The following is an 18,883-nucleotide window of genomic DNA, read 5'->3' on the forward strand; positions in this document are numbered from 1 at the left end:
TTTACATTCTATTATTTATTCATGTCTCATAACATAATCTCAATATTTAACAAATATAATTTGTAAAATACATTTCACATTTCCACCATTGACTAACTATTGATCAAGCCCTAAAATACGGGGTATTACAGAAACATTAGGCCTATTTTTTCAGCCCAAATATCTAGTATCTACATATATAATAGATTATACAAATTAGGTCTAATTGTAAGCGTTAGTGTTTAAGCGGCAAATTTTGTAGCATCTCTTATTTTTTAGTAGATAGGAGATGGTTATTTTTCTAATTGAAATGATTGTATGACTATTTTGACTAATAATTTTAAACAAATGGCTACTTTCGCAAAACACCTTTTTAACGTACAATTGTTTTTCATTTCTTTCGTTTTAGTTTTCATTCCAAGCTTTCAATCCAAAATTTTCTTTTACGAGTAAAAATTTATCAATTGTTTCCACCAGCTCTATACAGGGGAAATAAAAACAGAAAATTCACGTGGTATTGCTCGAAATAGCGAACTTTTTGATCCGGAAAACTTTAAGAACGCGTAAGTCGTGTTTACGAGCTCAGAAAGTGACAAGGTTTTTCAAATCGATCATCTTCCCAGGAGCTACGGCTCGAAAGAATGATTTGTCGAGTTTGGAACTCGTAACCAAGAGATTTGGTCACTCAAAGTTTGTTCGTTCAAAAAAAACATTGACGTACAAAAACTCCTAGCCACGGAATCAAATACAACAATTTTTTTTTTTTTAAAATAGTAGTTCTCGAGAGGACCGATTTGGAAAAAAAAAATTGTCGCTTTCCAGACTCGTAAACATAAGCTATGACCTCTTAAAATTGTCCGAATAAAAAAGTTGGTATTTCAGGCACAATGTGAACCGTCCGTCTTGCTTAAGACCGCCTTATTTCAGACCGCAATAAGACCTCTCACAAGTGAGAAGCACATGGGTGGTGGGACACCCCATGTGCTTTCCCACTCACACCCTAAATGGGTTTTTTGTGAGAGGAAAAGGTATCCGTCTGACCATTTCAGTTCAGACGGATATGACGGTCTGAAATAAGAATTTGTGCAATGTGAAACCTAAGGAATACTGCCTACATTTTCTGAAATAAAAATGCATTCGTGCTAATGTACTAGTCTTAGACCTCGTAGACCATTTAAAAAGGACAAATTTATTTGTAGGCAAGAAGTCGTACAAGCTAGGAAAATAAAAACTGAAAAACAAACAAGAACAACCGTAACAAACAAGTAAGTGTTTCTTGTGACGGGTATATCAGTGACAATAAAGAAAATAAAGGAAGCAACTACAGATCCATTTCTCACAGTTCCAGATCTATGGTTCTAATATTTTATTCTCCAAGGTTTTGAAGAAGATTAATCATAATATGACGCGATTGAATCCTTGCAGTTAGTGGCTCACCCATTTGTATGTTGAAGCTTTCAAGTTGTGCCATATTTACCAACTTATCATCGACCCTTTCTATATCAAGGCATTGGATTAAAGTTCCTAGCATCATCCCCATGACTCGGACCGCCAAACCTTCACCCGGACAACTTCTACGTCCCGACCCAAATGGCATCATCTTATATCCTATCTTATGCCCTTCCACTCCTTCAAATCTCTCTGGCCTAAAACTTCGCGGACTTTCCCAATTCTTAGGGTCGTTTTGCATGGCATGAATGTTGATAATTAGAAATGTGCCATTACGGACATGATACCCTCCAACGACACAATCTTTGGACGACTCGTGAGGGAATAGAAACGGAAGAGGTGGGTACATTCTTAGTGTTTCATTAATTACGCAGCGAAGATATGGAAGTTGGTTCAAGTCGGGTTCCTCGAGCAATCTTGAATAGCCAACATGCTTATCGATTTCAGTACGAACTTTCTTTAGAACTTCCGGATGGTTGAGTAGAAGTGAGAGTGCCCATTCGATTGTGCTAATTGTTGTCTCTGTCGATCCTATTAACAAATCCTGTAATAATGACAATGTTAATAATCAAGCCAATTGCTGTCTTTTTCCATTTTTTGATGTCTCAGACAATTATTGTCCTTTTAATTTTAGGATTGTATTTGATGAACAATTTGGTCATTCTTACTAAATTTGGTCCACATGTCATTTAGTAATTAACCCTCTCCTCTACAAATGACGGGGGCGGAGGGAGTAAATGATAATGTTGATTATAATAATCTTTATTATTTACCGTAAGTCCATAATGCATACTTGGCTCATTTCATGACTATCACAAATTAACAAGGCAAAAACAAAATAATTGAATCAGTTAGTGGATGGTTGTACATACTAGAACAAGACTATGGAGCACTTGGTCCTTATAATACTCTGGGTCAGACTCCTGGAGCTCCAAAAGTGATTGAATCATTGGCTTCCCCATCGGATCCGGGTTGGGATGAATTCGTTTATCACGGTGCTCCTCGAACAGCTCCGTCATAATTCTATCTCTTTTCTCTGTGTACTCCTTAAATCTTTTCTCTGCACTCCGGTCTAACCACCTGAGACATGGAACAAAATCTCCCACACATGGCATATTTGCCACCGCTATTGATTCCACAACCATCTCTCTTAATCGCCTTGCTTTCTCCGAGCATGCCTCTAAACCATAGTACGCTTCGCCAAAGATCATCCTCGTCATGATATTCAAAGTCGTATCAAGAATTTGAGGCCTCATCTCGACTACTCTTGATGATCCAGCTGCTTATACATACTTCCACATTATTAATTATCAAATACGAAGTATCTGACTTGCATTTAAGGACTTAGGTCATTAGAAATAGACAAACCCCAAATGAGGGTTGTCTAAAGTCACATCACAACACACACAAAGTTCTCTAACAACAATTATCAATACAACAATAGACAAACCTCTCAAATATGAACAAACCTCATAAAAGTATATTACATGGGGGTCGACTACCACTCACAACTAAAAACACAAACATGTATACAAAATTGTAACCCTTTTCATCCATAAACTCACAAACCTTTGTGCAACAATAGGGAGATTTGTCAATGAACCCCTCAAATAGTAGACAAACCTCTTTAACAAACTTTTTTTGCTAATGCCCTTAGTTTTCACATAACCATTAATGTAAGAATAACGAGTATAGTTTGTGTCATGAACTCCTGATATTAAAGTCAATGCTGTGGACATTCTCTTTTGAGTTTTCTCCAATCTTCTGCTCTCATAGACAGATTATTGTGTAAATGCGACAAATTAAAGATTTGTATTACAATATGTCTAATTATTAAAGTAAATTAAAATAAGCCAAAACAACAAATAAATACTCCCTCCGTCCCGGTCAATTGTTGTCCTTTCGTTTTGGCACAAAGACCAAGGAATAAGGAAAAGGCCAATAACTAAATGACAAGTGGAACAAATTGAATGAAAATGATCAAATTACTCATCAAGTTGATTCTTAAAATAGAAATGACAACAAATGACTGAGACACCCAAAAATGAAAAAGGATAACAAATGACCGGGACAGAGGGAGTATAAAATTAGTGTAAACAGATGATATGCTCTTTTACATATGTACTTACATAGTCGTTTGATGAGCAACCTAAGCTCATGGGCTCGAATGGCAGCGAGTGAGAGGAGACGACGAGAGGAGAGGATCTCGACGGTAGCGATTTTTCTAAGGTTTCTCCAGTGAGGTCCATATGGTGCAAAATTCAAGCTGGTGTAGTCATAGCCTCTATATTTCCCAACTAAGGTTCCCTTAATCCGGTTGCAGAAGACAACGTCGTTATCACAAAGGCATTCCTCAGCTGCTTTTGGGGAGGATACGACAACTGTTGGCCGTGAACCGGACCAGAGAAAGTAGACCGGGCCATAACGGTTTGCTAGCTCAGCGTAGGCTTCGGCTATAGGGTGCTTATCCACAACATGGCCGATTAATGGAAAGCAGAGAAAAGGGCTTGGAGGGCGTTTTTGTAATTTTCCCCATATGTAGACTGTACATAAGTACATACCTACAAGGATGAGCATGTGGCCGAAGAAGTATAATGCAGTCAACATTATTTGCTAATCACTCTATCTTACTTTTTTATTTTTATTTTTGAAAGGAATCACACTATCTTACTTACTAGAGTCGTAAATACTAAATACTAATAGTAACGTGCAACGGGTCTAGTTGAAACCCATTGGCCCAATTTTAAAAGTTGCAATTAATGCTATTCGTACACCACGTCAGTCCTTGTCATTTTTTTTTTTTGGGTACATAGTCTGTGTCATTTCACAAAATTTCAACTATCCGTCTATACTTAAAGACGGTCAATTAACATACCACATTACGCATAAAACAAACAACAACTTGCGTAGTGGGGCCAATAAATGTCTTCACTTTAAGGATATTTGACCCGTCTCTTTTTATAGACAGATATATCCGTCTATAACAAGACTTGCTGTTGTCATTTATGTGCATGGAGACAAACACCCATCCTCTATGGGAAGCGCTAAAAGAAGTCGCTCCATGATACCCAATCAAAGTATTTAAACAAGAAGAACAGAATAAGAAAATACTCCCTCCAATCCCTTATTTTTTTCCCCTTTTGTTTTCAGGACAAAAATTAAGAAAGTAACAAATTTACCCATTTACCCTCATATAACCCCACGTAATCCTCTTCTCCTTTTTTGCCCCTCATGTTACCCCACAATGAACCGGGCATGGGAAGCATGGAAGGCGACCTCTCCTCTTCTCCTTTCTTCTCCCCCACTGACGACCTCTCCACGGCAGGCTCAACATACCATCCCAGCCCGCCAGATCTATTCATTTGTTGTAGATTTGGCACTTTTTTTTTTTCTGGTGGTTCGTCTCCGACAACCTCTAACTTTTCTGTCACCGCCTTCTCCTTCCTCCTCTTCCCCTTTCTCCTTCCTCCCTTTCTTCTCTGACCAAATCTACAAGAAACGGCGGGGTTGGTGGTTGGTGGTCAGATGTACACTATTTTTTTTTCAATTGAAATTGTAGTGGTTGGTAGTGGTGAAAAAGGCGGCTACTGTTAGAGGTGCGGTGGTAGAGTGGTGGTCAGATCTCGTTTTATATCAGGTTTTGTGGGTCAAAGTGGTGGTAGTTCGTAGTTGGTTGTTGGTGGTGGCTGCAAGAGGGAGAACGACGAGAGGAGGGAGGAGTTGTTGGAGTTGTGGTGCGGTGGTGCGTGGTTGAGGGAGGGGTATCCGTGGTTGTGAGAGTGTTGTTGGTGAGGGCATAACAAGGGCACAAGATTGTGAACTTGAGATTGAGACGGGGGTAGAACAGTCCATTTAGAGATAATTTATGTCCAAATAAGGAAATAGGGAAGAAAATCTGAATAAACGTATAAGGAAACAACAACAACAACAACAACAACAACAACAAAAATATCAGAGCCTTAATCCCAAAATGATTTGGGGTCGGCTGACATGAATCATCTTTTCGAACCGTCCGTGGGTGAATGCACGCCTCAAAATGCGAATAAAAAAAGGGAAGATGAAAAACAAAAAGGAATAACGAAAATGTAATGGAAAGTCAAGGTGAACTTAGGGGTTTTAAAATCGAATTCCGTCTTTCTTTTATAAAAACTTAAAATTTAAATCAAGAGAAAAGATTAAAACGATTTTTAAAATCCGAAATAGAGTTAAGGATCCGGAATGAACCAGGTAAACGAATAAGGAAACCCAGGAAGAAAATAAGAGATATGAGGGAGTATTAATTTTCAGTTTTACGCCAAAAATATAAGACTAAAAAGAAAATTTGAGCGATTAAATTAGATAAAATCCTAACAAAAAAATCAATCAATATCATCTTGTATATCCATCACTTCATTTTGTTCTTAAACTGAAACTATGAATAATTATCTTATATAAAAAAAACCTTTTTTTAATACTTTCATAAGAATGACCATTTGGGAATTAAAATTAGTAGTTTTTGAGTCTGTGGCTAAATGCGTATATAAATTGCTTACAATTATTTTGGTTGGTCTCACATTATATCAATAACAAAAAGCAATATTTCAAGAAATTAACTATCATAAAATGAATGGATTAATTAACTTGAATAACTTGTTGTAGACATCTTAGACTCTATTTATTTGGCATGACAATTCAGCTAACTTATGTCAACAAGGTAGCTTATTTAACCAAAATTTCAGTTACCTAATTTTTTTTTGCAAGTGTTTGACAAATGGCTTATTTAGTTTAACTAAATAAGCCATCTGTAATGAAATGCTACTTAAAGTAGCATTTGATATTTCAGGTACCTGAAATAAGTTATCTTTCATTTTTACGGCTTCAATTTATAATATTAAATAATTATCGTATCCTTTAACGTCATTTTCCAATAAATCAGCTAACTTTTCAACTAGTTTGCCAAACATTTTTTAAATAATTAGTTACCTAATCAGCTCCTAATTTTCAGTTATTTTTCAGGTTTTAATTAACTTTTCAAATTTGACCTACCTTTTTAGTTTTGAGCTACCTTTTCAGCTATTTTCACCAAACAGAGCCTTAGATTGCACCTCGCGCAAGACACATGTTGATGATCGGAAGATATGTTTAGCTTATGTCGAGATTTTATGACATTTCGAAAATCGGTTAATAAAAGGTTACTCGAACACCTTCTTCAACCCCTGAGTCATCTACGTGCCGATACAATGATTTTGACGGTAATTAGAATCAATTCGGAGTCCGGGTCAAAAAACGTCTCCATTTTCAGGATCCCACCTCGTTCTGGAATATTCTTGATAAAGTAAAAGATATTATTTGTTAGTTTTAGAGTTTGAGATGTATACCAAAACTCTACCTAATAAGATACATCTTAATCTCCTCCTTGAAATCCGCGTCGACGCGCTTTCTTGTGAAAAGAGAAACTTCAAAGGAAAAAATGCAACAGGTAGTGCGCACATTCATAGTGATGCAAATTGCAAAACATGGTGCGCCTTTTTAAAGAGGCGTGCCGGCCACTGTTAGGTTGTTTCTGTCCATTTCTTCCTCTGTTTTCATATATATAGTGATCTCTATATTTTGGCACATCTGAAGTTCATTTTTAACTTCTTCTCTTCTCACTTTTTGCATTCTAGATCGTGTTACTACTCATCAACATTATGTGTTTGACCAATCGACCATTTAAATCCAATTCATATCATGATACGTCACCGTGCAATAAAGACTGACGAATTTGACCCACTCAACATAATCAATCAATCCATTTTATTAATCCTTATTTTATTAGTCCTTGTTTATTCAAGGACACTGATGTGACTCGTATTTACGCACACTTAGTCCAATAAGTAGCCCTCGTTTCATATGCTTTAACGTAATTATTAGGGTCGTTTCTTGTCTTTAGTTTCCCGTTATGCAAAATCTATAAGGTTTGGTGCCTTTGTAGGAGGAGAGCATTAGCCTTGCGTGAATGGTTCATTACAAAGCTAAATTAACCACATCTAAGGATCAAGCATCAAAGAGGAGACCAATACTAAAGACCTTAGTCAATAAAGCAAGCATTTCGGCAATGAAGAGGAACCCCACAAATCCTAGCCAACTCCCACGAGCTGGGAGGCAGCCATGCCCAAACCAAGAATTTTTTTTTTGGCTCTGAAACTATGATTGTAACACCCCAGTTTATGAGGGAGCCTTTAGCAAGACATTCCCTAATAAACCGGACTGTTACCATCTCGGTTTCCCGAGGTAGTGAATAACAAATTAAACTCCAAGGCAAAAATTATATAATGTCTTTAACTTAATTATTACAAAACCTCTTTTACGTCAAATTACAAAGAACTAACATAAATAAAAGTGAAAGTCTTCTAGATGATGATCTAGCTACTAAGTCTTCTGATCCAGTGTCTCACGCCCACCAAGCTCACGTTCTATCTCTTAAACCGCCAAGTCCGCTTCGCCAATATTTGGGTCATCACGGTGTTCACGAATACACAGGGTCAACCACGAGGTTGAGTAGGGAAAACAATGAAACAACAAAATATGATATGCATGCTCCTCCGTCACCTCCATCTCCATCTCAACTCATATCTCATAACTCATATCTCATAACTCATATCTCATAACTCATAACCCGGACAACCCAGCCATACCGATCCCCGGTAGACTATATATATCGACCGTAGTCGATCCGCACCAGCTTGTTGAGGACACCAGGGCAAGTCCTGCAGAACCCGCCTGGGCCTTATCACAACATCATCATCATCACCACACCACATCACCACAACATCCTCCATCTCCAATGCATATGAATGCTCAACAATGAACAATGCAATACAATATGTATATCAATGAATGAAATCATGCCAGCTAACAAATGTTGTGATAACACACTCAACACGAACAATTGATCAACCATATCATAGCGTAATCAACAACCACGAATCAAGTCACGCTCACAATTTGGTCATATGAAACACAAACAAGTCAACACAATTCAACAACACGATAAGAAGTCAAGTGTATTTCCCTACCTTTTCGCAATCCAAGCTCACACAAGCAATCAATTATGAACCTTCACATATCCATCACCTACATAACATAATTATATATAATTACCACCTACTCAATCAAATAATCATGCACATAACCTAGGCTCATCATAACTTAATAGGAATATCAACTTAAAGAACAAACACGATTTTTCCTGATTTTCCAGCACATGACAGACTCGGAATAAAATACATAACTAATTCCAGAAAAATCAAATTGATACAAAGCCAATTGAATTGGAACCCCATGAGTCTTAGCTAGAAATTATATCTAACGTGTTTTTCCCAAATTCCATACTTATCAAGGGTTTTCAGACTGATTTCCAAAAACTGACAGAAACCGTCGCATAAAAAGTATTGATTCATAAAACGAGTTTAAAACATTATTTTTCAGAAATTCCAAATCCTATTATCATCTAGACTATACAAAGATTATGTATGAAGAAGCCTCATAACTGAATCGACATAAAAATTAAAGTTTCAAATCATTTTCCACAACCAAATCAGATTCGCGGACTTTTCAGCGACATGTTCATAAATAAATCACCTAGGACAAACCACAAAGAATTTGACTATGAGATTTTATATGCATAAACTAGACATCAAATAAACAGGACTCTCTTTTCAAACTTTTCGAAAAAAACGACATTAAAACAGTATAAACAATGGAATTAAATCGACTTACAAACAGGGAATCGAATTAGGTTGGAATCGATGAGCAATCTTCAATCAAATGAAAGGATCATGTGTGTGTGTGTTGGTGTGCGTCAAAAGGAGGGAGGAGGGTGAGATGAGGGTTGTGTAGTGTTAGGGTAACATTAGGTTATGAATTAGGTTAAAACATGATGTTGGGTGTTGGGTTAAACATGTTATTGGGTAAACTCCAATGGGTCGAGGGTAAATGGGTTAGCTCACATCTCGAATTCCATGTAAACCCGTCTCAAATAACTTACGAAACAACTCGATCTTACGATACAACAGGATTCAAGTAAAATAACATAACGTAATTATCGACTAAACAATTAACCCGACTTAAATAGTAATATAAAATACGGAGTATTACAATGATAGATGAAACGACTGATGTGACTCATATTTGAGCATATTTAGTCCCCGAATTAGGCTCGATCCTATGCTTTTTAGTGCATAATTGGGTCATTTACTACCTTTAGTTTCCCTTTTTGCATATTCTTTGAGGTTTTGACCCTTTGGTAGGAAAGGAGTGCAAACCTTGCATTTTCATGGCAAAATGGAGCTAAATTGATCAAATTCAATGACCAAGCATCAAAGGGAAGACAATACTAAAAGGCCTATGAAGATAATAAAGTAGATTGGGCAATGATGAAAGGATCCTTGCATATCCAACAAGATCCCCGAGGATTCTTAAGGAAAGAAAAGAAGAGAAGTGACTGTGAAGGAATCTGAGCGTCTCCCGGCCCAGGACGAGCATCGCCCTGCTACAATCCGAGCTTCCCGATGCCAAGACGCTCGTCTTAAGGCCAAATGATCTGAGCGTCCCTCCCACAATCCGCTCGGATCCCCATGCAGAACCAACCGTCCCTGCTGCCTAGACGTTCGGGACGAGCAAATCTTCTAAAGACCACCAAAACGGAGATGAGCATCTCCTTGGAGAGGAGCACTTCCTCAACTTTTCTTAAGGGTCTTAATAGTCATTTAAGCCCTTAGTAACCATAATCTTTGTACCTAATCTCTAGTATAAATACCCCATCATACTACTTAGATTAGCATGTTATCTTAATATGATCTTAATCTTATCTTAATCAAGTCCTAATACTCTCTTAATCTGGTAATCAATTCTTAATACAAATCTCATTTCTTAATCATTCCTTAATTTCTCTATTGTTCATCATTTATTTTGGGTAATTAGAAGATTATTTGGGTTTATTTGGAGGATTGACAACCTTCCATCAATGATCAAATACTTCTATTATTCTTTGCTTTATTATTTGGAATCATCTTTATACGTATAATTCTCTTTTAATCCTTTTTAATTATTGTTAATCATCTTCATTTGTTCATCATGTTTTGCCTTGCTAGTATGATTGACAACCTTGTTAGCATGTTAAACTTGATAATGAGTGAGTAGTTTCCTTAACTAGGGTTAATGGGAAATTAGGGGAAACCAACAAGGGGATTGATTCATGCTTAATCGAATATGTTTTCATAATTAATTTGCTTGCTTGTTGTGATTTCAACTTATGCACATGTTACGTTTGATGAAATGCGAGCCTATGATCCTTACATTTTTTACCCGTCACTTACCTTTTCAATGAGACTTGTAAGACATAAACCAACTCGAGTCTCATTAGACCATGCATATAGTTGGATAGGGAGGATTAAGTCGACTTGTAGGTGTTGTACAATCTAATCGATTCGGCTCCAGGACCAAAACCTTCTTAGGGACTGTAAGATATACAATAACTCGATCCCATCATAACAATAATTACTTGCATCTAATAGAAAATATGTTTGTATGATGAAATCCCATGAATCCCCTATGAACCCATGACACCCTAGTGCTTTTAATCAATTGTTTACATCTCATTTTAATCATCTTGCTTGATTTTATTACTTTATTTACATTGTTATTTCGTTTAGTTCATCTCCTACCTCAACCCAAATTGTGACACCCTTAGACACAACCATTTGCAATCGAAAATCCTACATCAATACCCGTCCCTTGGGATCCGACCTTTACTTACCTCTTGATGTGACCATTATTTGCGCACATTTAGTCCCTTAATTGAGCCTATTTTGCATACTATTATAACATTTTATGGCCATTTTATCCGTCAAAACCTTCCTATTTGCTTTTCTATCGCATTTCATATGTTTTGTAGAAAAGGAGATAATAAGGCGGAAATTCCCGTCTTTCGTGCATATTTGGAAGCTTATTGATGATATTAGATGGACTAGTATGAAGAGGAGGCAAGAATGATGACCAATGATGTAGGAATAAAGAGTATATAGAAGGGTCATAAGGTTTAAAGCAAGGAGGAAAAGCAAGGAAGCCATTCATGAAGAAAATTGCTCAGAACGCAAACCAAGAGTTGCTCCTTTGGCTCTGAAAATATGTTAGATGGAACGGCGTCGAAAAAAAAAGTGACCTAAGCTTTTGAATAACTTCAATAGGAGTCCGGATGAGAAAATGACGTCCGTTTTACAATCCGAGGTCAAACAAAAAAGCTGTTCGGGAATCCGCGCGTCTTACGCAGAAGACGCTCGTGTTCTCAGGAAGACGCTCGTGTTCCTCCAAATCCGCTCGGATTCCCTTGGTACAATCCGAGCGTCTTGCTCCAATTCTGCTCGGATTCCCTTGCTACAATCCGCCCGTCCCGACTCCAATACGCACGGATTCCTTTACAGCACAATTTCGTTCTTCAAGCCTCAGTCAAAGACTCCCTTCCTTCGAAAAAGACCGGAGTCTCCCTAAATAGGGACTTAATCGTCATTTAAGCTTTTAGTTAACCCTAATGCATCCACCTAATTTCTACTATAAATACCCCACTTGTAAATAATGAAAAGGGGATCAAGCTCTCATATTAGAAATTCCTCTTAGATTAGATTAGGAGTAGATTAGAATAGATTAATCTCAATCTTTCCACACAAATTACACATTAATCTCTCCTTAATTATTGTTTAAGTTTATTATTCAAGTTTATTATTGGGTATTTGAAGATTATTGGGTTATTATTGGGAGATTGACAACCTCTCAATCAATCATCAAGTTCTTCTATTATTCTTGCTTTATTATTGGAATCATTAGTAGGTATAATCCTCTTAATCCTTGTTTTAATTATTGTTAATCTTTCTTACTTATTCATCATGTTTTACCTTGTTAATATGATTGACAACCTTGTTAACATGCTAAACTTGATAATGAGTGAGTAGTTTCTTAGCTAGGATTAGTGGGTAATTAAGGGAAACAAACATGGGATTGATTCATGCTTAATCTAATATGTTTTCATAATTAAATTGCTTGCTTGTTGTGATGTCAACTTTATGCACATGTTATGTTTGATGAAATGCTAAGCCTATGAATCCTTGCATTTTTACCATCTCTTATCTACTCAACTTGACTTGTAAGATATAAACCAACTCGAGTCTTGTTAAATCTTGCATAGAAGTTGAATAGGAGGAAAGTAAGTCGACTTGTAGGTGTTGTACAATCTAATCGATTCGGCTCCGGGACCCAACTCTTCCTATAAACCGTAAGACATAAACCAACTCGGTTCCTTCACAACATTAATTGCTTGCAACATTATAAACATGTTTGTATGATCAACACCATGAATCCCCTATGACCCCATGATATCCTAGCACTTTTAATCATTTGCTTACATCCTCCATTTCATTGCTTGTTATACTTTATTGCTTTTATTAGTCTAGAACACAACTACAAACCCAAATCAACCGTGACACTAGCATAAATTGAGATAGATAGACTTAGAACCCAAAGCACACCGTACCATGGATCGACCTCGACTTACCGCTAACTAGTTGTATGTTGAGTATTATAAATGTGTTTGATTGGGTGAGTGACGAACTCGCTCCACATCAAAATGGCGCCGTTGCCGGGGACGGTGTTATGTGATTAAGTTCTTACTTGTTTGTCTATTTTGATTTTGCTTTCACCTTGAGGAACTTGTTCCTCAAGGATTGTTCTTACCATTTTTGTGTAGTTTCCATGCTTGTAGTTGTTTCCTTGTCTTAGCTATGATGGCTCAAGACTTGACATATGGAGTGTGTGGTGGATCTTTTGAGTATGACTATGGGTATGGGGAGTTTGAGAAGCAAGTCAACACAAACCTACCTTCTCATTCGTACAATGAAAATCCTAACTACTACCCCAAATTTTCCAACCAAAACATTCACATCCAATATCAACAACAACCACCCACCCAAAACCCACTTCATAATGAGTTCCAATTGCCACAATACAACCACTTTCACACCTACCCATAACAAGAAGATGAACCCATTCAAAATGTGATTCTCCAAATGATGGGAGATCAACAAAACTTCTTCAAAAAAATGCTAGAAGAGAGCCAAAGAAGGGACATTGTTCTTCAAGGCATTGTTACTCAAGGTGAGGAGTTGGAAATTCAAATTACCCAAATAAAAGAAACCCAACTAACTACCCCTCACCACTCTTTAGACATTGACCATGAATGTGAGTTTGAAGGAGTTACCTTTGATGAGAAGTGGGAAGAGCCAACCTCATTGAGCTCTTGTGAGTATGAAAGTGTGGTGTTTGATGAGGAAGACATGAGGTTGAGTAAGCCAAATACTCTTAGCCTTTGTGAGTATGAGGGTGTGGCTTTTGATGTGAACATTGAGGTGTTAGAGAAAGAGTTGGTGGAGAGGAATGAAGCCCTTGTCTATGATTCGTATGAAGATAGCGATGATGACGTGCCTAAGGAAGAAGCTTATGAAGAATACGTGTCTTACAAGGACCTTTGGAATAGGGGAGAGGAATGGACCTGTGATATCACTTTGCTTGAGGAGCCTATCCTTGAAGTATTTGAGATATCTTATTATGAAGATGAATGTCCCTTCCCTATTGCCCACGAAGACTACTTGGCACCTACCATGGAGCCAATGATTGTTGGAGAGGATATGGTGGACCTTCTGCAAAAGCTCAAAGCATCATACAAAGGGTACTTGGTGGAAAAACTCAAAGAGAAACTTGCACGTGAAGCTACTTGTGGAAATTTGGCACCCACAACTCCTAAGGTACCCCGTCATCAATGTCATGAGAATTCTCCTTCTACTCTTGAAGGATTGACAAATTCAAATGCTATCATCATCACCGAAATTGAAGGAGAAGGTGGTAAGTGGAAGTCTCCGGACGAATATGAACCATACTTCATACCTAGTGTTGACGAGAATCATGGGCTTATGGGTTTGAAGCATTGGGAAAGCTCTAGTGCCAAGGACAAGGTGAAAGAAAGAACATATGACAAAATTCCTTGGCCAAATTTCATGTTCAAATGGAGCAACCCATACTTATGCTTATTTGGAGCTTGTTCACAAGCTTTTGATCTTCTTTTAAGAGCCTTGAGCTCTATGGACAAAACAAAGAATTTCAATAAGGAACTAGTTTGGTGGAGTCCTATCTCAAACCACCATTTGTAAGATACCATTTCCCTTGACTTTGCATTACATTTAGCTTGCATTTGTATTATATTTCATATTATATATTGCATTAGTTAGTTCATATAGTATAGTTGCATTGTAATATACCTCACATGATTCATGTAGTTAGTTGCATATAGACTAGAATTCATGCATAGTCACTAATGACCAATCCTATTCATTTCTACACTAGAGATAGTGTTTAAAACGGTTTGGGGAGGTTTGATCATAGGTGACCATAGTTTACTAGAAAACATGCATCATATAATATAGTTTAGATTGCATTCATTTGTTATATATGTCATATAGAAATGCATTTAGTTAGAGCATGCATTCATTCATATCATATCATTGCATTTATACTTTATTTCCAAAAATCAAAAATCCAAAAAACATGTATTTCTTTTTCATTCCTACTCCTACATGTACATTGAGGACAATGTCCAAAATAAAGTGGGGGATAGGAATTTATATTCCAAAATGCATAAAAATTGAAAAATTACAAAAAATCACAAAAATATGTCTTTTAATTTCATTAAAACAAAAACCATAAAAATTTGAAATATTCAAAAATCCAAAAACAAGTTCATTTCCTTTGTAGTGTAGTCTTGTATATATTGTTTGCATATATTGTTTGTTTGTCTATCCTTGTTCACATTGATTGACTACGCCACATCCGAGACATGAGGATATTGAAGACCGCATGGTATGATCTTTCCAATCTCCTTTTTCCTCTTTATGTTAATGACTATGTGGCTTTATTTTGATTGATGCGGTATAAACAATGTGAATTTAGGACTTGCATTTAGATTATATGACATATTAGTTGGTAGAATCATTTGCATTAGGATGTATATATGTTAGTTGCATCATGACATGTAGTTTGCATGGTTAGAAAAATTTTGCGAAACCGTCTACTTGGGAAGTTTGACAAGTGTATATAGGCCGTAGTAGATGCTTTTTGTTCTTAAGACTTTGCTTGTTAGAATGCTTGCAAAACACCCTAGGATGTGTCATGCTAGTATCCTTTGACCCATGGATTAAGGCCTAGTCAAGAGTACCTTGTGGTGTGATAACTCCTTGGCTACCGTTTATTCCAAGGTGACCCTTGAAACCATGCATCCATCCATCCATCATCCATGTTCTACCACATTTTTGTCATCAAAGGGAATGGGCACAAAAAGAAATCAATTTGAGTTCAATGAAATGAAAAGTGAAAGAAAGTTTGCAAAAATGCATCAAATGAAAAGAGGAGCAAAAATAGAACTCCTAAAGCTTCAAATATAAGGCACCCTCACTACATATGGGGTGACTTTGAAAATGTTCAAAAGAAATGCAAAGAAAAGTTAAAAGTTGTCAAGTGTTGAATTGCCAAAAATCAAAAAGAAATGGCAAAAGAAAGTGTTCTCAAATGTTATATGCCACAAATTGGGGGGAAAAACAAACAACAAAGCAAACTCCCAAAGTGAAACTCAAATATCTATTGATCCCTTTATCCATCGTATCCATTTTTGTGCATGGTAGAGAGGGGATGACCCTTCTTCTTGTCTAGGCAAGAGGGGGAATTCCGCGATCCTCCAGTGTTTCTAACACCATAGGGAGTCTATTCTTGACAAAAGCATTTAACGATTGAGGACAAAGGTACCCTAGCTTGACACAACTTGGAGGTGATTTATTGGTATCCTTCTAAGCTTAGTAGTTTGAAGAAATTGCATCTATCAAGGAATGTGTACCCTTGAATTGCTTCCCTTGTAGATAATTTCCGCCACTTAGATGAGGAAAGTGGCTATTCTTTTTGTAGATGCATCCATTATTTGATTTTGTGTGCTTAATGTTTGGATGTATCGCCATTTTGGCAAGACCCACCTTGCCTTGCAAGAAGGCATCCTACCTCATGGTTGTCTTGTTGTGAGTTGAAGGGGCGGAGTGAGACCCGCTAATTGTCTCATATCGGCTATATTAGTAGGTTAGTTTAAATAAAGGTCTAGTTTTTGTCACCTCTTTACTCGGGACGAGTAAAGGTTCGGTTTGGGGATATTTGATGTGACCATTATTTGCGCACATTTAGTCCCCTAATTGAGCCTATTTTGCATACTATTATAACATTTTATGGCCATTTTATCCGTCAAAACCTTCCTATTTGCTTTTCTATCGCATTTCATATGTTTTGTAGAAAAGGAGATAATAAGGCGGAAATTCCCGTCTTTCGTGCATATTTGGAAGCTTATTGATGATATTAGATGGACTAGTATGAAGAGGAGGCAAGAATGATGACCAATGATGTAGGAATAAAGAGTATATAGAAGGGTCATAAGGTTTAAAGCAAGGAAGCCATTCATGAAGAAAATTGCTCGGAACGCAAACCAAGAGTTGCTCCTTTGGATCTGAAAATATGTTAGAGGGAACGGCGTCGAAAAAACAAGTGATCTAGGCTTTTGAATCACTCCAATAGGAGTCCGGATGAGAAAATGACGTCCGTTTTACAATCCGAGGTCAAACAAAAAAACTGTTCGGGAATCCGCGCGTCTTACGCAGAAGACGCTCGTGTTCTCAGGTAGACGCTCGTGTTCCTCCAAATCCGCTCGGATTCCCTTGGTACAATCCGAGCGTCTTGCTCCAAATCTGCTCGGATTCCCTTGCTACAATCCGCCCGTCCCGACTCCAATACGCACGGATTCCTTTACAGCACAATTTCGTTCTTCAAGCCTCAGTGAAAGACTCCCTTCCTTCGAAAAAGACCGGAGTCTCCCTAAATAGGGACTTAATCGTCATTTAAGCTTTTAGTTAACCCTAATGCATCCACCTAATTTCTACGATAAATACCCCACTTGTAAATAATGAAAAGGGGATCAAGCTCTCATATTAGAAATTCCTCTTAGATTAGATTAGGAGTAGATTAGAATAGATTAATCTCAATCTTTCCACACAAATTACACATTAATCTCTCCTTAATTATTGTTTAACTTTATTTTTCAAGTTTATTATTGGGTAATTGAAGATTATTGGGTTATTATTGGGAGATTGACAACCTCTCAATCAATCATCAAGTTCTTCTATTATTCTTGCTTTATTATTGGAATCATTAGTAGGTATAATCCTCTTAATCCTTGTTTCAATTATTGTTAATCTTTCTTACTTATTCATCATGTTTTACCTTGTTAATATGACTGACAACCTTGTTAACATGCTAAATTTGATAATGAGTGAGTAGTTTCTTAGCTAGGATTAGTGGGTAATTAAGGGAAACAAACATGGGATTGATTCATGCTTAATCTAATATGTTTTCATAATTAAATTGTTTGCTTGTTGTGATGTCAACTTTATGCACATGTTATGTTTGATGAAATGCTAAGCCTATGAATCCTTGCATTTTTACCATCTCTTATCTACTCAACTTGACTTGTAAGATATAAACCAACTCGAGTCTTGTTAAACCTTGCATAGAAGTTGAATAGGAGGAAAGTAAGTCGACTTGTAGGTGTTGTATAATCTAATCGATTCGGCTCCGGGACCCAACTCTTCCTATGAACCGTAAGACATAAACCAACTCGGTTCCTTCACAACATTAATTGCTTGCAACATTATAAACATGTTTGTATGATCAACACCATGAATCCCCTATGACCCCATGATATCCTAGCACTTTTAATCATTTGCTTACATCCTCCATTTCATTGCTTGTTATACTTTATTGCTTTTATTAGTCTAGAACACAACTACAAACCCAAATCAACCGTGACACTAGCATAAATTGAGATAGATAGACTTAGAACCCAAAGCACACCGTCCCATGAATCGACCTCGACTTACCGCTAACTAGTTGTATGTTGAGTATTATAAATGTGTTTGATTGGGTGAGTGACGACCTCGCTCCACATCACTTCTTTACTAAAAGTAGAGTAGTTTGTGAAGTTATAAATATTGTTTTGGTCTAGGTAACTCTTAACGGTAAGTAACCGAAATCCATACGCCGACCAAAAATGGCGCCGTTGTCGGGGACGGTGTTAACTTGATTTGATTTTCTTTGATTGTTTTTAGTTGTGTCTTTCTTTACCTTGGGGAAGTCAAACTCCTCAATGTTTGTTCTAATTGTTTTCAAGTTGTTTAATATTTTGCATGTCTAGGAGATCACAAGGTAACTTGTTACCCATTGATCTTGAAATTGAAAGAACTTTGATCAACAATATAAGACTTGCTAGAAATACTTTGAGAGGTATTGGTGAGATTGTGGACATTCAACC

The 18,883-nt window shown here is 37.0% G+C and overlaps 1 protein-coding gene across 1 annotated transcript; it reads right to left on the reverse strand.

Annotated features, from left to right (window-relative positions):
* Window positions 1-1,150: 1,150 nt before the first annotated feature.
* On the reverse strand, window positions 1,151-4,182 carry LOC141600348 (cytochrome P450 81Q32-like). The gene is made up of 3 exons (XM_074420569.1): window positions 3,558-4,182; window positions 2,301-2,707; window positions 1,151-1,972 (listed from the first exon to the last, which is right to left on the reverse strand). The coding sequence occupies exons 1-3, from the start codon at window positions 4,033-4,035 to the stop codon at window positions 1,346-1,348; spliced, it is 1,512 nt and encodes a 503-aa protein (XP_074276670.1). The 5' UTR covers window positions 4,036-4,182; the 3' UTR covers window positions 1,151-1,345.
* Between the last annotated feature and the right edge of the window lie 14,701 nt (window positions 4,183-18,883).

The sequence above is a fragment of the Silene latifolia genome, chromosome 9 (genome assembly GCF_048544455.1).
Source record: "Silene latifolia isolate original U9 population chromosome 9, ASM4854445v1, whole genome shotgun sequence".
Lineage (NCBI taxonomy): Eukaryota > Viridiplantae > Streptophyta > Magnoliopsida > Caryophyllales > Caryophyllaceae > Silene > Silene latifolia.